The 22,429-nt window shown below is 36.8% G+C and overlaps 1 protein-coding gene across 6 annotated transcripts in view; it reads right to left on the reverse strand.

Annotated features, from left to right (window-relative positions):
- MPP7 (MAGUK p55 scaffold protein 7) overlaps positions 1-22,429 on the reverse strand; it is a 150,357-nt gene that overhangs the window by 29,578 nt on the left and 98,350 nt on the right. For all 6 annotated transcript variants that reach the window (XM_051802422.1, XM_051802418.1, XM_051802420.1 and 3 more), the window contains 6 exons: positions 15,480-15,611; positions 7,812-7,893; positions 6,702-6,787; positions 4,866-4,940; positions 4,083-4,279; positions 3,500-3,564 (listed from right to left, as the gene is read on the reverse strand). In XM_051802422.1, the coding sequence (XP_051658382.1) occupies positions 3,500-3,564; positions 4,083-4,279; positions 4,866-4,940; positions 6,702-6,787; positions 7,812-7,893; positions 15,480-15,611 (637 nt within the window). The remainder of the gene's footprint in view (positions 1-3,499; positions 3,565-4,082; positions 4,280-4,865; positions 4,941-6,701; positions 6,788-7,811; positions 7,894-15,479; positions 15,612-22,429) is intronic.

Genomic DNA, 22,429 nt, shown 5'->3' on the forward strand with positions numbered 1-22,429 from the left:
CAATATGAAGTGTACACTGTTCTGCCCCCTCCTTCAGTGTACACGACATGTTAAATGTTTTTCACTTTAATGGGTACAGTGTGACAATGATTGTTTTATCTTTCCAGAAAAGGGCTAAATGCTGGGAGAGATATGTGTATTTACAGATAGACACAGCTGACCTGGCTATGAAAGTGAAAATAAGATTTAGCATTTCCATTATAAACTCATCCTTTTAATAACTTAGAACTAGGTTATATTTCTGGGTTTTTTTCAGTGCAAATAACTTTTGCTGTAAAAGTTCTATGGAAACTATTCTCTCCTTCCTCAGTAAGTGTATGCATATGAGCACCACCAAAAAAGCCCACCTTTATTTTGCTTCCAAATTTATGATACACAAATATGTGTATGATTAGCAACTCTACACAACATGCACTGCTATGCTGAAAAGAGTAAAAAATTCAATATAGGAAACAAAAAGAAGGTTTCCCAAAAGTAATCCAATCTTACAGGTTTTGAAATATATTTAATTATCAAAGCAAATCCTGATAGATGTTAATGTTACTTTAAATACAGTTGCTGACTATGTTTCAGAGAGGTCTTTCTCTAGACAAATGCAACAGTTCTTTCCAGTTCCAGAACTGGCTTAAGAAGGGAGGATAAAAAGAAGTTGTAGGACACTTCTCATATGTTATATGATTTTGACTAATTTTTAGATTAATTTTCAAGTATAAAGACACTACTACCCTAGAAGCTCACCTAAGAAACCAGAGCTGATTCACATTTTTTGGGTATCCAAGAAAATAGAATATTTTATCTTGATTCTCCCTATTAAAAATAAAGGTATGTGCCCAGGTTTCCTCCTCGTTACAAAACACGGGAACTGTGTAATGAGTTGACTAAGCAGAGCAGGCCAACATCCACTGCTAAATATCATGTCTCAAGAAATCTTCCTAGTGCAACTCTCAGTCCTGTCAGGAAAGGGACTTCTATTAGCAGCTCTGTTGAAGTCAACAAGTTTTTGTTGCTTTTGGAAGCTGTGAAAACATCAGCTGGTGAATTGCCCTTTCCTTTCAAATTACTAAGGAAATTCAGGTCACTTGATTGGATGGGATCAACTGCAATAGCAAGCAGCCTCTCAACACACAGCTGGTTCAGGATGATCTACAGACATGTTTCCTTACACAATTACCCTTCCAAGCCCTGGAGAACCCTATACAAGCTGAAGGCCTGCAGTACAGGACTAAAAAATAATCTGATGAAATCAAGCATCACCAATTTCCCACCTTGGGAATAATCATTGGGCCATACGGCACGTTACAGAAAAGGGCTAAAAAACCCCATCTGACCCAGCAGGCCTTTCCAATGTTACCTTCCTTACATGTTTGCAATACTGGCAGAATGCTGTTTGTTCAGCTGAGCAATGCACAATTTTGCAGCATCTCCCAGTTTTGGCAAGGTGACTGCAAGTACAGACACGGCCTCCACATCTCACAGCTTCACTGCTGCCCTTGGTAACATCAAAAGCTGACTAACTTTAGAAAGAGCACAAAGGCACGGAGTTTCCTGGCTTATGTGCAATCTTCCTAAAATCCAAGCAAGTGGAAGGTTTTCCTCAGAGCAACTCGAGCAACATCCAAGTCACAAAATCTTTTCTAGAGCTGGATTCTGATCTTTAAAATGCCTTCTCTATGAAGGATCTGAATTCCCTCCCAGCACTAAAAACATGTTTAGTCTCTGAACAAAGGGATGAACCTCTACTCAGAACAGCACTTCCTCTCTTCCCATGGAAATCCGGCAGACGCAGCAGCAGACTGTCTTAAGAAATGGGAAGAGGAAGAATGACAAACCTACATTACTCTGCAGTCTTTCCTCCTTCAAGAGGCACCGCTGATTTCTACATGGCATTTAGCTGGAACTTGCTTTGTTCAAAGAAATTCCAAAAGAGAGCAATAATAGGCATACTGCTTGACCCTAATGTTCTGTCATGTTTTAAAGGAAAGGGGAGGAAGAGACAAACTCTTCTCCCCCACTTAAGCTTGTTAAGGCAAAGTCAGTGGAATCAGCAGAGACAACAGAAGACATCGTACTGTGGGTCTTCTTTGGGTTGTAATTTTGGCAATTCCCAATCAAGTTCAGGCTGCCTATTTGGAAGGGTGAGATGCATCTTGTAAAACCTTTCACTTGAAGGTCACTAGAAAGATGCAGTCCATTACAAAAGAATTCATGCAGTGTTGCTGCAGCAGCTGATTTACCTCTTCAAAAGCACCAGTGCCACCTTAATTGAAGGCTCTTGTTGAGGGTATTATCCAGATTCAAGAACAGTGGGCAGAGAGAAATAGCTATACCCTGGGATCAGACACTTTTCCAAAATTGGGGCAGAGCAACTTGACCTAGAACCTAGAAAAACAACAGATTTACTACAAGCTGGAGGAGCTCCTCTTTGTTTCTAAGGCCTATGTATATTAGAAAAGCTGTAGTGCAACTATAAAGTCTGTTACTGTTATTACAAAGCTAATCGAGGCCTTTGGAGTTAACAGTAGCATTAGGGCACAAAATCAAACAGTGAAATGGAATAAAAGAGAGAAAATGCAGATTATTAGAAAAATAACAGTAATTGTCAAGCTTCAGAACACAACAGCCATAGCAAGAAGTTAGGAAAATTGCAACAGAAACCTTGCTGAGGAGTTTTAAAAGTTAAAAGTATTTAGTTTTGCACTTAGTGTGCCAGCATCCACTGTTTGCCTTAGTATCCATACTTTTTGTTTCAATGCTTGTATTTAAGATTTAGATCCTACTGAAGCGTGATAGTTTCTTACATTGCTCACTGTGTTATGAGTCTGTACAACTGAAAGAAATAACAGGTCAAGTAAAATATGCAATAATACTTAAAACAGATGTTGATGTAAATTCCAGTCAAAAGAAAATATTTGTTTCAATGTATGCACTTTCTTAGAGCTTATTTTTCTTATATTGTGCAACTACTGTATCTAAAAGCAGAGATTATTAAGAATTAATTTGTTTAAAAAACAGTAAGAACTGATTCTGTGAATGCATATCAATGAACTGAATGTCCTGACTTTTAAAAATTCTGCTGCTTCACAGACACAAAAAATCAGCAACTACATGGGGGAGAGAAGGAGAGACTATCAGATCTTTTATCTTACTCTCAATATAAATGTCTTTGTATTGATGCAGTCCAAAACATATAAACTGTTGAGCCAATTATGTACTATTTCAACAGGAAAAGAACACTCTTCAACCTTTGAAATACTATATATCAAAATATTAATTGGGCTCAGAGCTTCAAAACCAAGTCAGAGGGCTGGGGAAAAGTTGTTAGCTGCTTTTAAAGATTTTAATTTCAGCATTTGTATTTATTTTCCTACTGATACAATGTGACCAAGACGCTATTGTGTCCAGGAGAAATGTATCCTGTAGTCACAGGGCTGAAACAATCTGATACTTTTTAAGGTTACATATCTGGAGTATTACATCTATTCCAGGTTCACAGACTTACATGATTTTCTGTTGGAAATTTTCAGTGGCTGAATCTGCACTTCTGGTCTTCTTAGTGCAAATCTCCTATAAAATGGGAGGTGGTGGGGGAAAGACACAAATTCCTCAGTTTTCACTGTAAGTTTGGGATTTATAAACACTTAACATCATGAGACTACTGCAAAATATCCAGAAGATTTTATATGAAATTAACTTAAAACCATGCAATCTATTCACAATCTAAAAAAATTAAATCTACAGCTCCAAATTTTTGTAAGCTCTCCAAAACCTGCTGCAGTTCTTATTCCTGCATAGCACATCAGTTTGAATACAGATACTGATGTGCTATTTTCCATATGGTTTTTCTTTCAATCTGGATCGGTGTTATCCTATCAGTTTTTGTCATTATTAACTCTAGCCAGAGAAATAAGGAAATCCAAAGTATTTCAGCATGTTTCCAAGTTCAGTTGTCTTGCTGCAAATGCACATTTATCATACCCATGTAATCTATGAGCATTACACATGCCAGCTATGCGAAGCTAACAACCTAGCAAATCAGTCCCTTCTCAAAAAAAATAATGAAATTATGATTCTCAGTAGCTCACCTCTCCTGGAAATGCTTTGAAGGGATCAAGCCTGCTCTGGGATTGGCATCACCTTCATGTTTGGCCTGCCACCAGGTTGCATCATCCTGGCTCATGATCTGAAGGATATCTCCTTTTCTGAAAGCAAGTCCAGCTTCTTTACAAGGAATTGCTTTATCCTCATTAGGATCATAGTCAAATAGGGCTCTGATAAACATCTGAAACAAAGCATGTTTTATCTTTAGAATTAAAATATTAAATGGAATCCAAAGATATCTCCCTTTTCTGTTTCTACTGTTCAAAACCATTAAACTAAAACCATGTAAACATTTACTGCTGTAAAACATCCTTATGGATGTCTAACATTAGAAGTTCATACAGAGAACATTCAATTCATTGCTTCTGCAACCACCTCAATGGAGTAAAAGCTCTAAGGCAAGCAGGACTTTGCAGGTGCAGAGTGTGCCCACATGAGGAACACAAGAGAAGGTACTTTGGAACCAAGATGCTATCCAGTGTCTTCTGCCTAGTGGATGATGGAAGAAAAGAAGTACTTGGGAGCAAGCCAGGTCCTCGCAGAAGATGGAGGATTACCTATGTCAACTACACAGCTGTAGAGCTTGGGCTTAAGAACCATGTTACACCCACTCATAAATTCAGCTTTTGCCTAATGAATTGTACAGTGCTACACATTGTCACACTACAAAAATTGAGTCCAGAGGCATAAATCCCATTCTTGCTTCTGTCATCCAAGCAAACAATACATATCCTCAGCCTAACAGTTACTGAAATAGTTTTGCTTACCTTGCCTTCCTTCATTGGCATTTCTTCCTTCACACTGGGTATAATTTTAAATGTAATTGCTCCTTGAGACTGAGCCTGGGGAACATTTGAAAAGAAAATGCACTGAGAATTTAAAAGAAAACTTAAAAGATAAAGAAATTCAAGTGAATTTAAAAATACTCAAATATAATGAATCAATCCTCTCCCAAGCATGATCCACAGAGTTTGACAACTTCACTAAACCAAACTTTGCCTCACAAAAGCACTTGAAATGCTTGGCTTTATTTGCTTCATTGGTGGGCAGAGATGGACTGTTAAAAACTGAGGCCTGCATGGTTCAGAGGTCCCAGTTCTGCACTGAAGGTAGGGGAAAATGCTACAGCTAAAATGTATGCATATTAGAAGCAAGTGCTGGACTCCTGGCATAGTTTGGACATCCCTGGAAAAATTGAACTAACATTTCATTTTTCAAAATAAAAAAAGATAGAAAAATTCAAACAGGCTTGTGCCATATTTATCATAGAGAGCTATTGGGGGGGATTTATTCGCTTGGCAACTTTAGGAAACTAGAAAAGAAAAACATATTTGAATATATTACGTGTACTAAATGGAAAAAAAGCCCTCCACTATAAATCTTAAAACAAGTTAGCCATCATCAACCACCTCATCCATTCATCTTTCCTATATCCCACTTAAAGTGTGTCTGGCTGCATTTTACTTATTAACCACAATATATTCCCACTGCCTCAGTGACACTTTGCTATTGAAGGAAGTGCTAATCAGTTGGAGCCTCTGCTACTATTGCATGCAGCCGACAGGTTTCATAAAACTCGCTGAGTGCAACAGCCAGCCAACGATTTAAGCAAAATGGAAACAGGCCTGTCCACTACCAAGCGAGACACAACTCCTGCCGCATGGCTGCGCTCCCAGAGCTCACTGCTGGACAAGCAGCCGCCAAGTTCTTATTCCACCCGCCGTAGGACTGGAATCAATAATTTTGGTACTTTTGAAACAAGCTCTAACTAGCTTTTGATGTTTTTTACTGTACCTCAAAGAGGTAAATGGGGAAATTGTTCACACCTTTTCTCGAGGTACTGTGTTTCTAGATATTTTTAAATATTAATTTTTGCAGGAAAATATGGCTGTGTAGCGAACACGAAACCATATAATAAGTATGAATATCAGCAGGCTAACACTTGAAATGAATCATCTTGCTTACTGAACTGAAACTGTGAGACACTTACTCCATTCGGCAGGAAAGTAAGCTATTTATGTATGCAGAAATGCCTACAGCACGAATAAAAGAGTTGTCATGACCCTCATTAGTTTCTTTATGTAAAAATATTAAATATTTCCGAAAAAGTCTAAATTACTTAATTTGCAATAGTGTTTCCTAAGTCAGTAATGAGCCCCACTTTAGAGACTGTGCAGATCAGAGGAGCATAAACAGAATAATATATAGCTATATAATGCAAATAAATGCCAAATAAAATCTCAATAAACCAGTTATATAGTCTATCTAGTATATGTATTAGGAATTAACTGTCACACGGAGTTTGAATTCAACAGATCATGGTGGGCCTTAAAAACTGTAGATTATACACTGAAATCTGCAACATTCTGCAACATATTTATAGCCATATTACTGTATTTAACTCTTCACAAGTAATCCATAATTGCATATATATGTAATGAGTAGGAAATCACTCTTCAGAAGAAGGTTTGTTAATGATGGCACTGGAAGAAAAGACATTATATTAGAATATGCTTTTTTTCCTAAGAAATAAAGTAGAAATCATAAGTCTAATTACTTTTTCTTCACTCTCCTAAATTAATTTTAAAATGTTTGGTATTTACCAGAATGTGTATTATTTCTTCAGGTTTTTTATCATCTACAGGAATACCATTGACTTCCCTCAGCTCATCACCAACATGAATAAGACCTACAGAAGAAAAAGAGGAGTTGTGAAACTGTAGCCATGTATTATACAAAACCTGCCATTAACATTCAGTTATACACTTTAAGCTCTAACTTAAAAGGAGGAATATATGGCAAATATAACAACAGCTATTGTCCTCCCAGGTAAGTTGGAGATGGTTGGTTTACTCACCTCCCTGTCTTTCTCCTAAAAATTAGTACCATTTTTCTACAACTTTTCTGGACTTTTATGTAGAAGTTTCAAAAATGTCTGTGCCAATTCTTTTTCTTCTCATTCTACCTTCTTACTGCTACACAGCTGCAAGTACTGCAAAGATCACTCAGCTGTGAGTGCTAAATTGTGGCACAAATGCTTGCTAATTTATCTATCTATCTGTCTATCTATCTATCTATCTATCTATCTATCTATCTATCTATCTATCTATCTATCTAGATTTACTCCACTACCCCCTTTAAGAGTAAAACACAGTTGTCCTAGATTCTCTTCAGGGAAAGAGGCACTTAAGTGTATAGTTCAGGACTTCTTGCAGACACCGATCGTCCCAAACTAAACCATGGAAGTCAAGGATGTGCTGTTATTTTGAGAACTACCAGCTGAAACTCCAAGTGGATGTTCTAATATAAAATAATGCCAGCACCCTGAGCTTTTCCATCAGCAGGTTGTAACCTCAGCATATCCCATCACAGTGTGATTCTTGGGGTGTCTGGCACAGTGACAAGAGTTGGACTCGATGACCCTGATGGGTCCCTTCCAACTCAGCACATTCTATGATTTCCAAGTGGACGTCTTCAACTGGAACAAACCATGATATATCTTAAAAATCCCACTGTATCTGCTAACTCAAAGACACCTCATTGCAACTGAACTGGGGAAAAAATCAGCGCGAATACCAGTATTAAAATATCATTTTGCAAAAGTGTCCAGAGCCAAAATACTTCTGTTTCTGATAGTATTTAATTGATGTATTTAATTTCTACCAAATATGCCATTTTATCTCATCTTATTCAGATGAGCAGCAACACCTTACCACTTCTGTCTGCAGCTCCTCCACGCATTATCCTGGCCACCACAATTGCACCAGTTTGTTCATCCCTTTTAATAGTAGCTCCCTTGGGTAAAAAAAGAAAAAAAAAAGGTTGTAAAAAGTTGACATTGTGTTAGTAAGTGAATAAGCCAGGAATGATACTTGCTCATGACAAGAACATACAAAATATGTTGCTTTATAACTATCCTCTTAAAATGTGCCTTCTTTTCCATTCAGAAGTAACACATGCATTCTGTGAGTTCACAGCTTTAAAAAAAAAAAAAAAGGAAAAATGGTGGAAAAAGTTTGCTTTTCAACTTAATGTGAAGTGCAGTGTACCTTACTTGAGTCTGCTGCTAAAATTGTATTAAACTACTACTGAAAATTGATAAATAGTTGTTCCTACATTAAAATAGGCCACATTACAAACTATGGTACATAAAATGTATCTGTGTTCATAATTGTTGCACTTTATGGTCAGAACTGTCTGTGCAGCCACTGATCATCATTTTGCTTTACAATGTTATCAATAAACGAACATGAATTTGAGAAATGCCCCTGTATGTTGGGGCTCACCTGGAACACTCACAGGACAGAAATGCAGAGGAGGGGAACATTTCCTGAATTAGTCATGACTGTTTTCATGCATTACACAAACACAGTGCAAGGCATTGAGGTAAAAGAACATTGTGTAGTTAAAGTAGGTACTGTTCTATATTTGTTTAGATTAAACATGAATATCGTGTTTATTACTTCTTCAATTTTTAAGTCTTTTAGGAACATAAAGCTGAAAAATGTACAAATGAATAACAGGGCTGAGATTTCTCTAGTTAACAATTTTACTGACTGCAAATAAATTTGTTTCCCTTTCCCTCTCCATCAAAGATGGAAATATAGCACGAGTCATTAAGACAAAAAAGGGGAGATCAATTTATACTTTTTATATGCAAGTTGCATTTATTGCTAATAGAGAAAAATTAAAACAGTCATCATATAATATTCACTCCAGCTGAAACTTCAACAGTAATCAGCACTCCACAGCAAAACTGACATGCTGTATTTGTGCACTTCATTTTATCTTACATTTATTAGTATAAAATTCTATCCATAAGCAAAGTAATTTTGCAAATTGCCAGCCTTAATTGTATGTATTGTTTATTATGTAATTATATCAGTAAGCATTTGTTTGCACTACAGTTTCAAATTAGTGTGAGAGTTTCAAAAACACAGATTTAGCTGCAGCTAATCTCACTTCAAAAACTCATGATCAGACTTCTGTGCAAGAAGAATTGCATATCATTAAGAATATATTAAACAAATGTATTTTTATAATTTATAAATTGCACATTAACAATTCTACCTTATAGCTCAATATTAAGTTCTGACTTTGCAGCAACAGCTACTGATTTGAAGTTTATTACTAATATCTGAAAAGTTCTATCCATTTAAAAGTAAAAGGTTTTTTTTTTTTCTGAATATATCTATCAAAAAGAAATTAGGATGTTAGAGGCAAATATAAATACAGGGCATTTCCATTACATTATCCATATAAAACAGAGGCTCTCCTAACTAATGAGGGAAAAGCCTTGATCAGAAAGGCTTTATGCCTTTTACCCAGAAGTCAACACCAATAAATGCCATCAAATGCCAAAGGCAAGTGATGACTGACAGCCTGAAGTGGTTCTTCACTTCACCAGCCTTTTTAGACAGACCCTAGGAAAAAAAACTCGGTGCAATTGAAGCCCACAGGATTGACCCAGACAGCATCTGGAAGTAACAATAAGGCTCTTGTCCAAGTGGAACAGTCACTTCATGCTCCATGTGATTATCAGTACTGGCACAAAATTAATTTTCCTAGCACAGATTAACTGATCTGAAAGATAGCCCAGCAAAGATAACAGCTAAATTGGAATTTTCAAACAAAGGACAAAATCAAGTTCAAAATTAAAAGGAAATTATTTAACCTGAGTTTGTTCACTATCAGTAACTCCTCTATGGCAAACCCAAAGTGAATGGGCAGGTCCATGAAAAGCACTGTTTTGAGTTTATGCATTTCACTGCACCTATAGTACCCAAATTAAAAAGGAGGTTCCTAAAATTCCACTTCCCTCCCAATTTAGCACTCTTAAAAAGAAATCATCGAACACAAATGGATTTATTTTTTTTTTGAAAACCTGAAGAGTTGATTTTCTGAAAAAGCAGCTTCTCTTGTGCTGCTGCCAGCCCTGCTTAAACTATGAGGTACTTATAATCTGGCAAGAAATTCTCCTTATAAGATGTTCAGCTCCAGTACTCTCAGTTACATGTGCAGTGCAGCTCCTCATTTAGAGCTTTAAAAATGGAAGAAGGTTAGACTGGACCTTGAGAGCTGGAAAATATTTTCAGTGTTGTGAGCCAAAATGTAAGTTACCCTAAATGAGACATATACAGATGTAATAGCATAGCTCAGTTTAAAATACTTTTAAAGAGAAAAATAAGGAGTTTGGGAGCCATATGGTGATCAGACTGAGAAAATGCTTAAAGGTATGCCATGCAAAAGCACTAAAAATAATACAAGCTCCTTCAGCAAGGCTCTCTCACTGTTTTTTGGTCGCCTTTTTTTTCCCCCATTTTTAGTGTAGTACCACTGATTGGTAAGCATTGCTCAGGGTTTCACAGATGTGAGCTTTATTAGTTCATCCATTTATCTGCTGGTTCCAGAAGATAAACATTGTAAGTCTCTATTTTTAAAGAAGGAAATATTAGCCTGTAAAATAAATTACTAATAAGAGAATGTGAAAATATTTGAAAATTTGAAAATATTTCATCAGTAATATCATTGCACACCTTCCTGTTAAGCAAAAGCATGTGCAGATGTTGAATGCAAGTACTTCAATAAGCCTTATTTTAATTCATTCTCTATTGAAAGTGCAAATATCAGTTACCTAGCTTACAGAGTTATTTAAAAGTTGATGCCCACTTACATGTAGACTAAAGTTGACCCTACACCCAAATCAATCCCACCTAAAAAACAGTTGGCTTCATTTGCTAATGAGAACTGAGCTACAGGGACTAAGTGAAAGGCAAGTGAAAGCTGTAGAATCTGCACAGCTAGAACATGTAAATGAGTCTTTTAAATCACCACAATTCATTTCACCCAAGTTCAGCTATGGAAATCAGTTATGTGGTCCAAGATAGGTGTCCAAGCTACTCCTGTACTTGATGAAAACTGATAGGCAGCTCTGGAGAATGAATCATCCTTTCATTAAGTCAGGCACCTCAAATAGATGGCATGGTCCATTCTCTGGAGCTGCCTATTTTTCTCTTAACTAAAGACATGGAATGGCATAGAGGTTAGTTTCCAAATGGATAGATTTATGTGAAATTAATCTGCCTGATGAAGGAGCAACCATCTTACTGTGAAGAAGCATCCTATTCAGAATAACAGTTGGAACAAACTTGGAATATCATTTGGGAGCTGGAAGTAGTGAGAGACCAGGAACTGAACTCCTGGTAGCGTGGTTGAGCATCTCAGATATCAGAACTGCTAAGCAGGAACAGGGCTGTGGCTGAAAATGCCTTGGAGAGTTAGGCATAAGTAAAAACTCTCCAAGCTACCAGATAAAAAGCCATAAACTTCTGATAAAAAGCTATAACTATAGCCAGGTGAATTTTGCATTTTCTCTGAAAAGAGACGTTTCTACTTCCCTTTATGCAAGCTTCAGAGATATTCCAAATTTCTTTGTTAGAATAAAACCTCATAACACAATTTCACCTCACTTGAGGGAGACACTGCTAGAACAGCATTTGCAAGTAGACCAAATCAAACACCGTGGAAGGATTAACAAGTTTAAAACATCTCTTCCAAAACACTGGGGGAAAGTTCAGCACTGACTCCTGAACTGATGAAATCTGGCAAACAGAAGGCCCTCCCACAAACCATGTGTTTCCCTCTCTTTTGAAATGATTACTCCTGGGAACGCAGGCTTCATTCATATATGATTAACACTGGCTCAGAACACCAGTGAGGTGCTTAACTCGGAGAAAAGCACGAACAAGAGGAAATGTGGTGCAGTTTTATATAAAAACGGTCACTAAATATATTCCAGAGAAGTTAAGAGAGTGACTTATTTGCTTCACAGTGAGTACTGTTGAAAGTCATCCAAAGGAAATGCAATTCAGAATGTCCAGGGTGTGCAAGTGACATTAAGCTCATGGCTTTGCAGGGAAACAATCTCTACTGCTTGGGTACAAGTAGAGTAGAGACTGTGTCTGAGGTGAAGGAAAAGTTCAAAGAGCTCAGTATCTTCAAGTCAAGAAACCAGACAGTCTCTATGCCAGTAAAAAATATCATATGGTACCTCCAATCTCAAGCTCAGTTGCTTCTAGTAGTAGAATTCTGATAAGAATGCTGCAAGTGGAAGTCAGACTTTTTGACCAGAGAACAGTGAATAGATAAACCAAACAACTAGAAACTCTCTGATGTGTGTTAAGAATATCCAAGACTTTAGAATAAGTTCTGAAGGAAAAGCCATTAAAAGAACATGAAAATAAATAGAAAATTAAATTGTAATTAGCTCAGTAAAACATAGACCATAGCATATCCTTTCTTTAGTAAAAGAACTTTGGGAAGCATAAAATTCAGTAGATCTAATATAGTTTAAACATGTCTATTTATTCTGCCATGCTATATTTTGGTAAGACCTTATCTGAATTACTATCCATGTTTCTTCTCACCCTCACCTAAGGGGAAAAAAAATCTAGGAAAGACAGAAACACAAATAATAGGTTTGTTATGTATTGTGGTGATGGTGTCATAATAAGTCACTATAAATCTACAACAACGAAATTAATGTTTGACATGAACATAAATAATTGTTCAAATGGATTGAAGGTGAGTTACTGAAGAGAAGGAGGACACTATACACTTTTCCTTGAACTCTTCCAGGAGAGCAAGTAACACAACTCACCATAAGCTCTTCTCCAGTGAAAACAAAACATCAAGATAGGCTGAGGAATTGGGAAGATCACAAATACACCCTTCCCATACAGATAAGGTACAACCTTAGAAATGCTGAATAAAGGACAGCTTTTGGAAGTCATTCAGGCCAATCTCCTGCTCAGGGCAGGACTACTGCCAGCCCAGTCCAGCCATTTCCTTATGGAATAGGTTGGAGATTCCGCAAGTTCTGTTAGTCTGCAACTTGTGGCCATTGCCCAGTGTTTTAGCATCTTTCACTGCTGAGGAGTTTGCCTTTACTGTCCTCGGGTGCTCCCCCCTCTCAAGTAGTTGTAGGCTGCAATTAGCTCACGCCCTTTGCCTCCTCCTAGTAGCACAGATCTAAGGCAGATTCCACTATAAGGCTGGTTTTGCCTTGGTAAATAAACAAAGAAGTCTTAAACTGAAGAAATGAATGTTTGGAACTTACTCTTTATTGCCGGGTTTGTTTATTGTTTATTGTAGGGTTAGGAAACTATTTTCAGCTGTAACAGCGTTCATGACATGTGTACTTGTAGTGTCTAGTAAAACATCTAAAAACCCCTCTCTGTTACCTTGTTACCTCCTTAGCACAAGAGTTGTGCTAAGTGTGGATGCACCTTTTAAGGGAATGTACTGGTTTGGGTTGGGATAGGGTTAATTTTCTTCATGATGGCTCATATGGTGCTGTGTTTTAGATTTGTGATAAAACAGTGTTGATAACACGGACGATTTAGCTAATGCTGAGTAGTGCTTGAACACTCAAGGCCTTTCCTGCTCCCCACCCCACTAGTGAGGAGGTTGAGGGTGCACAGTGCACAAGCAGTTTGGGGGGCACACCTGGGACAGCCAACCCCACCTGATCAGGGAGACAGATATCCTACACCATATGCTGTCATGCTCAGCAATAAAACTGGGGGAAGAAAGAGGAAGGGAGGATGTTTGGAGTGATGCTATTTTTCTTTCCAAGAAACAGTTACAGCTGATGAAGCCCTGCCATCCTAGGGATGGTTGAACACCTGCCTGCCCACAGGAAGCGGTGAATGAATTCCTTCCTTCACTTTGCTTGCACGTGAAGCTTTTGCCTTACCTATTAAACTGCTTATCTCAACCCACCAGTTTTCTCATGTTCACCCTTCAGATTCTCTCCCCCATCCCACTGGGGAAAGTGAGTGAGCAGCTGAGTGGGGCTGAGCTGCCGGCTGGGGTTAAACAGACACACAGGAACCTGGAAGAGCTCAGTGTCCCACAGGAGTGAATGGGCAACAGTGAAAGTGGAGCAACAGTACAAGGATAACCTTTAGCTTAGGCAACTCTGTGCATCCCTTTAAGAGAGTTTAAAATCTCAAAAGCCAATAAACAGAGTATATATTTCATACGCATTTTCAGAAAATCTCTCAGTTTTGTTTTAAAAGTTACAATTATCCAGTCCATTTTGGGATACTATTAACATGGCATTCAACTCAAAAGTATTAGTAATGAATCATGTTTGTAATATGAAACTATGTAAATTAAGATTTTATTAAGTTTTTTCTGACAAATTAGAAAAAAAGGGTGTTTTCATTAATACTAAAAATAAGATGCTCAATTAGGCCTCAATTCATACTGTATGTTCAAATTTCCACACATCTTTCAGAATGAATAATCTTGCTGATACTAAACAGGAAAGCAAGTTTGTTTTCTTCCTCAAATAATTTCTTTGACGAAAAAAAAATCTTAAAGTCATGATTTAAATATTTGGGGGGAAAGTATTTAGTATGTTAAAACAGTAAAAACTCTCCATATGGTCAAACTTGTAATTATGCCCACAGTCACCTACAGTCTGTCAAAATGAAAATCCATTTCTTGTTTACTGATGCCAGAAATCCTTCAAGAATTAGGGTGACAGTAGGGGACAAGCTACCCCTGTAGATGTCTAACAGAGGCATCGCTCTCCCACCGTCATCTCAAGTACAAAATCATGACTTTCTCAAAGTAACTTTGCAGATATTTCCCCAGGATTGCTATCCATTAAAACAAATAGCCAGTAGAACATAAAACAAAGCTCTCACTGGTTTGTAGGAGAAAAAGAATATAGTTAAATTTTATACAAGATGACTCCCACTCTACAGCAAATAAAAATAACCAAATCAGTATTTTAATATTCTTGTAATACAACCTAGGTTTAGTCCTTTCATTTTTCCAGATATCCCCATGAAGATATTACCTTTCTAGTATTCATAATGCAAAGTACAACAACAGACATCTTAAATTTGCCCAGATTTCAATTCAAGTATTTTAAAATATGTTTTTATGCTTTCTTTTCAGTGTATTGAAAGGTCACATTTTTTTACATGAATGCTAACAGGCACAGTTCACAACACAGGTCAAGATTTCTTTGGGGATTCATTCTCTGTCTCTCATTTTAAAATAAGTTCATGATTCAAATTCAAGATAAAATACGAATATGTTATTGATCTAAATGTGCAGACTGGCTCACATATACAATGCTTAAACACCGTGAATGAACAAAATCTTATTATTCATTTCATATGCTTTACTAAAAATGACTGCAAATAGAAGTCACAAGTGTATTACTCAATGTTATGAATAACACATTTAATGTCTGTCTATCCACATTTCAAGTTAATGTCACCCATTCACATTCATAATCTGAGCACTCTCCACCCTGCACACAAACACAAAACCCCAAACCAAAAGACAGGGTTACCTACCAAGGGCTCCTGGTTTTTGACAAGCCTAATTATTTTAACTGAATCTTCTTCTTCATCAATATCATCAGGCATGGGGGGCAAGACAGGATCATAGTTCTTCTGAGCAACAGTATCATGTACAGAGAGCAAAGCCTGGAAACATTAATAGTCAGTATATTATTTGGCATCTGAAAAGTTTAGGGAAGGCAAAGCAGAAGATATTATTTATAGCCTGACTCTACTACTGTGATGCATGTAGACTGAATATAATTCTTTTATACAGTTTTAACACATTTCAAACTGATGAAACAACTCCATAAAATATATGCTTCCATATATACAATATATGCAGTAGTAAATTGTGGATGGGGAACACTGTCTTCATACACAAAAAATACCACATGCTTTGCACATTAGCTTGAAATTACAAGAACTATGAGCAGGAGGAAACCTAAGTCTCCAGAAGTAAGACAATAATTATACTTGCCCTAAATAAAAAGTTTCTTTGATACAGCAGGGAGTCCTATCCAGGACTTCTGTTCAACCATGAGATGCATGACATGAGGATGTTGCCCAACTGTTTCCTCCACAGGAGCTCTGGAAGCTTCCCTGGTTACTGGATCCCTTTCATACTAGCTCCCTTTCATACGAGCCTCAAATTTTCTTGGGAATTTTTAATTTACTATGGAATTCATTATTGAGATTGAGGAATATTCTGCTGAAAAAGATTTGATTTAGGCATGTGTTTATGACCTTTCAGAAAATAAAAAGTCTTGAAAGGCAATGGAAAATAGAAAGCTCATTCTCCACATGCCCCCCCAAAAACCTCAGTGATAATATAAAATTCACAGCTTTTTCTAGATACAGAACTCTTAAAGTTCTTTTCTATTTTGAAAAGACTACATTATTTGTAATACCTTTTAAACTGGTGAAAAAATGGTTACATAATGCTTTTACTTTTGTAGAGAAAACTGTGCATTGTACCAGAAATAACAGCAACAGTCATACATGTAATTCTATCTACTTCTTTTAGTTGCTTCTGTTTTCAAATAGTTGCCTCTAAGTACTTGGATATTTTTCCCAGGAGTTAATATTACAAAAGCTGTAGTTTGAACAGCAGAAGTAATTTGCAAATTGATAACCTTCACGACAATAAAGTATTTTTGAAAATGTCAAAATGTTTAGGATGAAGCAGAACACATCACTGTTGTTGGCATGAATGACACTAGAAGGTATCATATCAATGACTGCAATAATTCATCAATTATAACAATTACAATAATGATTATGAAAAAACTCCTTAATAAAGACCAGAAAATTGTTACATTTCTCTGATGTCATTTACTTGCTACTTAATAATAGGCACACAAAATTTGACTGAGTACACGAATGATCAGAAACTGTATGTTCTCAAGGACAATGCAAACATTTTAAAAAAGCATGACACTTCCATTATGCTACTCTAGGATATTTTTTACGAATGGAGGAGACTGTAACAAGAGAAAACAATGTCCAGGCAATGCTACAAGCTATCATGTCTAAAGCTGAAGGCAAAGAGCATATGGTAATCTTGAAATTCTGAAGTTTAAATTTCAAGTTAGGGCTTCAACAAAATAAACACAAAGGAAGATCATGCCTGCCTCACGATAAATTGTTATTGTTTTACTAATTTTTATATTGTATAATTTGATAAAAATACTTCAACACACTAATTACTTCTGGTCTTCTTCCCAATACATAATTATGAATTTGTACTAATTACCATCAGAAATTACCATCTTTCTCCAACCAAAGACAAGTTTTACTTTAGATCTGAGCTAAAAACCCCAGGTTAGCAATTATGGAACCTCCTGGAAATGTTTATTGTGAGGTATTACACATGTAAAAGCCATGCAATCACATGCAGTCATCTTAAGATGTATGTGAAATATCAAAGATATACTAAAACAAAAGTAATGTTTGCTTTCACTACAGGCTACTTACAGTTAAGACTTCTAAAACTCTGCAATTACATTTTTCCACATAAAGCTAGGGCACATTCATGGACTGGTTCAATTTAATGAGGTTCTATATTGCAGTTTAAAAACAATCAGGTAGATAGAGAAAACAGATGAAAATAATCTAAAGCACCATTTTCAGAGTAAAAGGCAGCCACTTAAAACATGTTCAAAAGAACCTGCCCTTAACAATGAAATTTGTGAAATAGATTCTGTCCACTACTCCACTGAATTATGCCACCAGTGTTAATGAGATACTTCCCTGCTCTCACTGCCAGTTTAGGCTCCTGGATACTCCATGCAGAACAAGGATGCATCCCAAGCATTATAAACCAATGTCAATCAATGTCTGCTATTTATGATGCTTTTCTTCACTCACAATGACTGGAACTTATCAACCCACTCCCTTCTTCTCCCAAAGAACATATTAAACCACAGCATACTACAGTTTGCAATGTAAAATTTTTTCCCCAAACTCCAGCACTACTTTATCTCAGTACAAAGATACATATTTTAGATAAGAGTAGGAATGCCAGAAACAATGTGCCTTTTCTCAAACTTTCAGAAGAGGTTCTGTCATCACAAATTTGTTTATGCTGCACACTGAACATGTTTGTCTTCCATCACTGCTTCTTATGCCACACTATTCTCTGTCCACTGTAGTTGCACTTGAAACAGTCATCAGCACAGATTTTGTGCACTAATTTGGAAACAAAACTTAAAAATGCATTTTGATTTCATTTAATGTATTCAACTAGAAGTTATCAGAGCCTGTCCTAGAGAGCACTTCTGTATATTTTGAACACATAAAGAAACAACTGTATTCACAGAGTAAAGCGACATTTCTTCAGCAGCATCTTTGTACCATTCCACTTAGTCCAAAAAACTATGTATTGGACTAGACTTGTATAGGAAAGTTTGGGACTTTTTAAAAAGCAAACAAATTACAAATGCCAAGATCCTAAGATGATCCTAAGATGATCAAGATTTACCCAGAATAATTTTGCAGTAAATGCACAAGGCAATGCAAAGGTAACAATGTTCTCTTTTTGTACATAAGAAATTATCAACTTACTAATTTCCACTATACTAATTTTTTACGTGTCAAAAGAGACTGCTAGAAGTGCAGATCAATTTTTATTTCTTTTTAATGTTTTGGTTTTGTTTTCAAATACACAGCTCTTCGGAACTATGCACACTGGATCCAAGATTTGGGTCATGTATATTTAAGCACCTCTGGAGAAAAAGATTTTATTTCAGCTCTAAGTTCTATATTTATGATTCACTAATGTAAACATGGTCCATATTTAGGACTTGAAAGAAGGTATGATTCAAGCTCCTGCACTACCTAAATATAAATATTGATGTTCAGCTAAATTCTTAGACATGATCTAGCTGGAAACGAATACCTTCATCAAACCTCTGAAATGTCTAATAACTAGTGCTTATTTTTCATATTAAAACTATCGCTGATCATTTCACAGTTTATAAATTGAAATTTTACACTATCAACTTACATAAAGAAAATCTGACATTGGAAACATTCTAAATTCTTTTTCTTAAACTGTTCTGAAACTTTAAATGTTTATTTAAATTGAGACTGTTATTAATGAAAACAGTTCTACACTTTGAAAAATGTGTATTACTTACCTACACTGAGTATGCTTTTGCTCCTCTAAAACAATGACAAATGCTACATTATTTCTTGCTTCTGTTTATGTTTTGAGATCCGTAAGAGTACGGATACGCCAAGTAGCCCCTGACTCATCAACACAGTTCCTTATGTTTTTTAATTCTCATTATTAAAAAAAAAATCTCCATTTGAGCTTTGCTTTTCATAGGTATTTTGCATTGAGTAGTCTAAAAAATCATTTCAGAAAATAGTAAGGTAAGGAAGCAAGACAGAATGGGCAAAGAAACAAAAGCAGCCTCTTTCTTAATAGTACTTGGAAAAAAACAAGATTAGAAATTTAAACAGTGAATAGTCGTCGACAGAAAATTTGTAGGGACTCAAACCAACCTTCATGAAAGCCAACAGCTGCAGCAGCCTGTGACACTGCCAACCCAGCAGCTGGCCACCGTGCCTACGGAGCAGATCACTGCCCTGGCAGCACAGTCAGCAGAATGGAACAAAATGGCCCATGACTTTGCTGTCCCAGTCCACAGCTTGGATCATTAGCACCAGCCACCTCCTCTGGCAGTTCAGCTTGAACTCCATCAGGTGAGACAGAGGTATTTTCCCACCTCTTTGCTTTGCCATGGTGCCAGTAACTACCACTGAGGCTGGCACAGAGAAGTTTCACTGGAGGAGAAAAGTAACCTCAGCAGCAGCCACAGCAATGTGCTCTGAACTCACTTGGCAGAGCTCATCCTCCAGAGAGCTCTAGCCACAATATGTTTTCCTTTGTGATAAGGTTACAGATGAAATAAAGACAAGATGAAAATGCTGGTTGAGAAAATTATTCAAGATTGGAAAGTTTAGTTTATGAGTAACTTGCACAAAATTAAAGTCAAGTCATCCAGCAACAGGCGTCAAAGAGGAAAAGGTGAAAGAGTTGGGAAGAGACTGAACCCACTGAAGGAAAGATCGTCAAGAGCATCAGAATGGAAGGAGATGCACGGGAGTCACAAAAGCCAAACATGTGCAGGAATTTAGAAAGCAGAAGAATAAACCAGCAGAAAGCTGAAGCATGATGGTGATGGCATACAGACTCCAGGCACAGAAAATCAATTTGACTTGAGAACAGTTTGGAGAGGAAAGGGATAAAAACATGAGGTTTCAGAATCAAGCTATACATTTAAGAACAACTGGTAAGCAGCACAAAATTAACAGGGAAAAGGGGAGATAAGAAGTTTGATAAGAGATGGGGGAACAACCTTTCTTCTATAGGAGAATTACTCTTTAAACCTACTATTTTGAGTACATGACTTTACATGGATGTATTGATGAATTCCATCCCACTAATTCTATTCCCCAACAAATGGGTGGTAAAACAGCCCTCAGAAATCAGCAGCACATGGTAGTCTCTTAACTACCAACACTGCCTGTTAAGGGAGTATGTGCAACCCTAATTCTGATGCAAAATATGGGTTAATAAGATAACAAGAAAGGCAGGTGAGAACAGGTATCTCAACTAACAGATAAGAACAACCACATTAGCTGAATTCTTCAGCCTGGCTAAAGCATGAAGCATAATCTAGAAGCAGAAGCAAGCAATAAAACTACAGGCAGTAGAAACTCGGTTGTGCTGTTGAAGTGGCCAGAGGATGGCTGGGCTAACAGCAAACTGAATATTTTGGGGGGCAGCAGAATCACTGAGGGAGTATACAAACTACAGTAATCAGTATCTAGCAGAGATTCCTTCTGATGCTGCACTAATCTAATCCTTTTCTGTTCTACACAAAATTCCCAAGACAAATAGACAGAGTACACAATGTTAAAGAAATCAGTTAACTGCCAGTTAAATCAGTTTGCTTTTGCTACTGAGGATCACTTACACTATTTGACCATTGTAAGTAAAAAACCTTTGGCATTGATGGTAAGAAAAATGAAATAAGATCCTTTAAATTAAGCACAATTTTCTGTTCGTGATCAGAAAATCAATGGATGTACTAATTAATGGGCAAAAAATCCGGGTTCATTTACTTCTTTTCATCCTTAAAATGATATATTTTTCCTGTATATTCTTTATAAAATACCCAGAGATGATACATTGCATGAGAAGACAGCAGTTATGTATGTACAAAAGAGAAAATAACATTCCATGCTTGCAACTGTCCCATCTGTACTTAAACCAGAGTTGCCCTCTAGTTCAAGTTTGTCCAGCTGGCAATTAAATCCCTTTCCCTTCCAATCTGACTTTGATGCAGCTGGGTCACAGTAGTGATTCAAAATATTTAAAATACATACTGTACATGTGTGGTTTTGAGTTCTTAATATCTACTGTAGAATAATGTTCTTAGCACAGCAACATTTCAGTTGGATCAATATTCAGCATATATTACTTTTTCCTCTTTACTGCAGTGGACTTTATTCATGACTATATGAACTTCCTCTCACGAAAGGGTAATTTCCTTGCCTGAAAATGCCGTCTCTTGATTTCAGATTCACCAGTCTGAACTGATGGGTTTACCTGCAGCTGGTAGCCAGACAGAAACAGCCAACAGAAAAATGAACTTTCTGCATCTTCAGACTCCTGCTTCCTCTGGCTCAGTGTTCACAGCCCCTGGAGATGCTTCCAAAGTCAAACTCTTCTCAGTGTTCACAGAAACACGTAGTCTGTCCATCTGTGTCATCTGGTAAAGGTGTTAATATTCTTCCAGATGACAGCCCTGTTTTTTTTCTCAGTTGTGGATAACAGCAGAAAAAGCACTGATTTTAAATCACTAGTGAAGAATTTGAACAGTCTACTTTACACTTTACATTCGCAACGTGATTCATGTCGCTAAAGTATCCTTGAAGCTTTAAACCCTGTTTAAGTCACTTCCAAGAGCACAAATGGATGGTTTTCATAGTGGAAAATGCTGAGACAGGAGCACTCTTTCAATATCTTGGCAATCCTTAATCAATTCCTTTTTTGAAGAAGCAGCAGCTTTACAACAATATTAAGTGTCTGCAGTGGTAGTATGCACCTTTTCTTGGTTAAAAACAACCTGATGACACCCCAAAGAAATCATACGAAAATATAAACTAAAGAAAACTAAAAGCTGAGGTTGCAGTTGCCTTTTCTGAAAAAGTGTCTTTAGGAACAATCCAGCCTTTGACATCAGCATGATGCCTAAATCTTTAAAAGAAAAAAAAATTATCGATCCATAAGGTTAAGAATCTGAATAAACTTAATTCTTCCAGAAAATAATAACATATCTTCATCTATGGTAAGGAGGTCTTAAATTCAGCCACAAAGTACTCCTACTACATGGGAACCTAACTATAAACAGGAGATTGTTTGAACGGAGAGTTCAAATACAATACAG

This window comes from Manacus candei, unplaced genomic scaffold, assembly GCF_025592945.1.
Source record: "Manacus candei isolate 608988 ecotype Guabito, Panama unplaced genomic scaffold, ASM2559294v1 h1tg000056l, whole genome shotgun sequence".
NCBI classification, from domain to species: Eukaryota; Metazoa; Chordata; class Aves; order Passeriformes; family Pipridae; genus Manacus; species Manacus candei.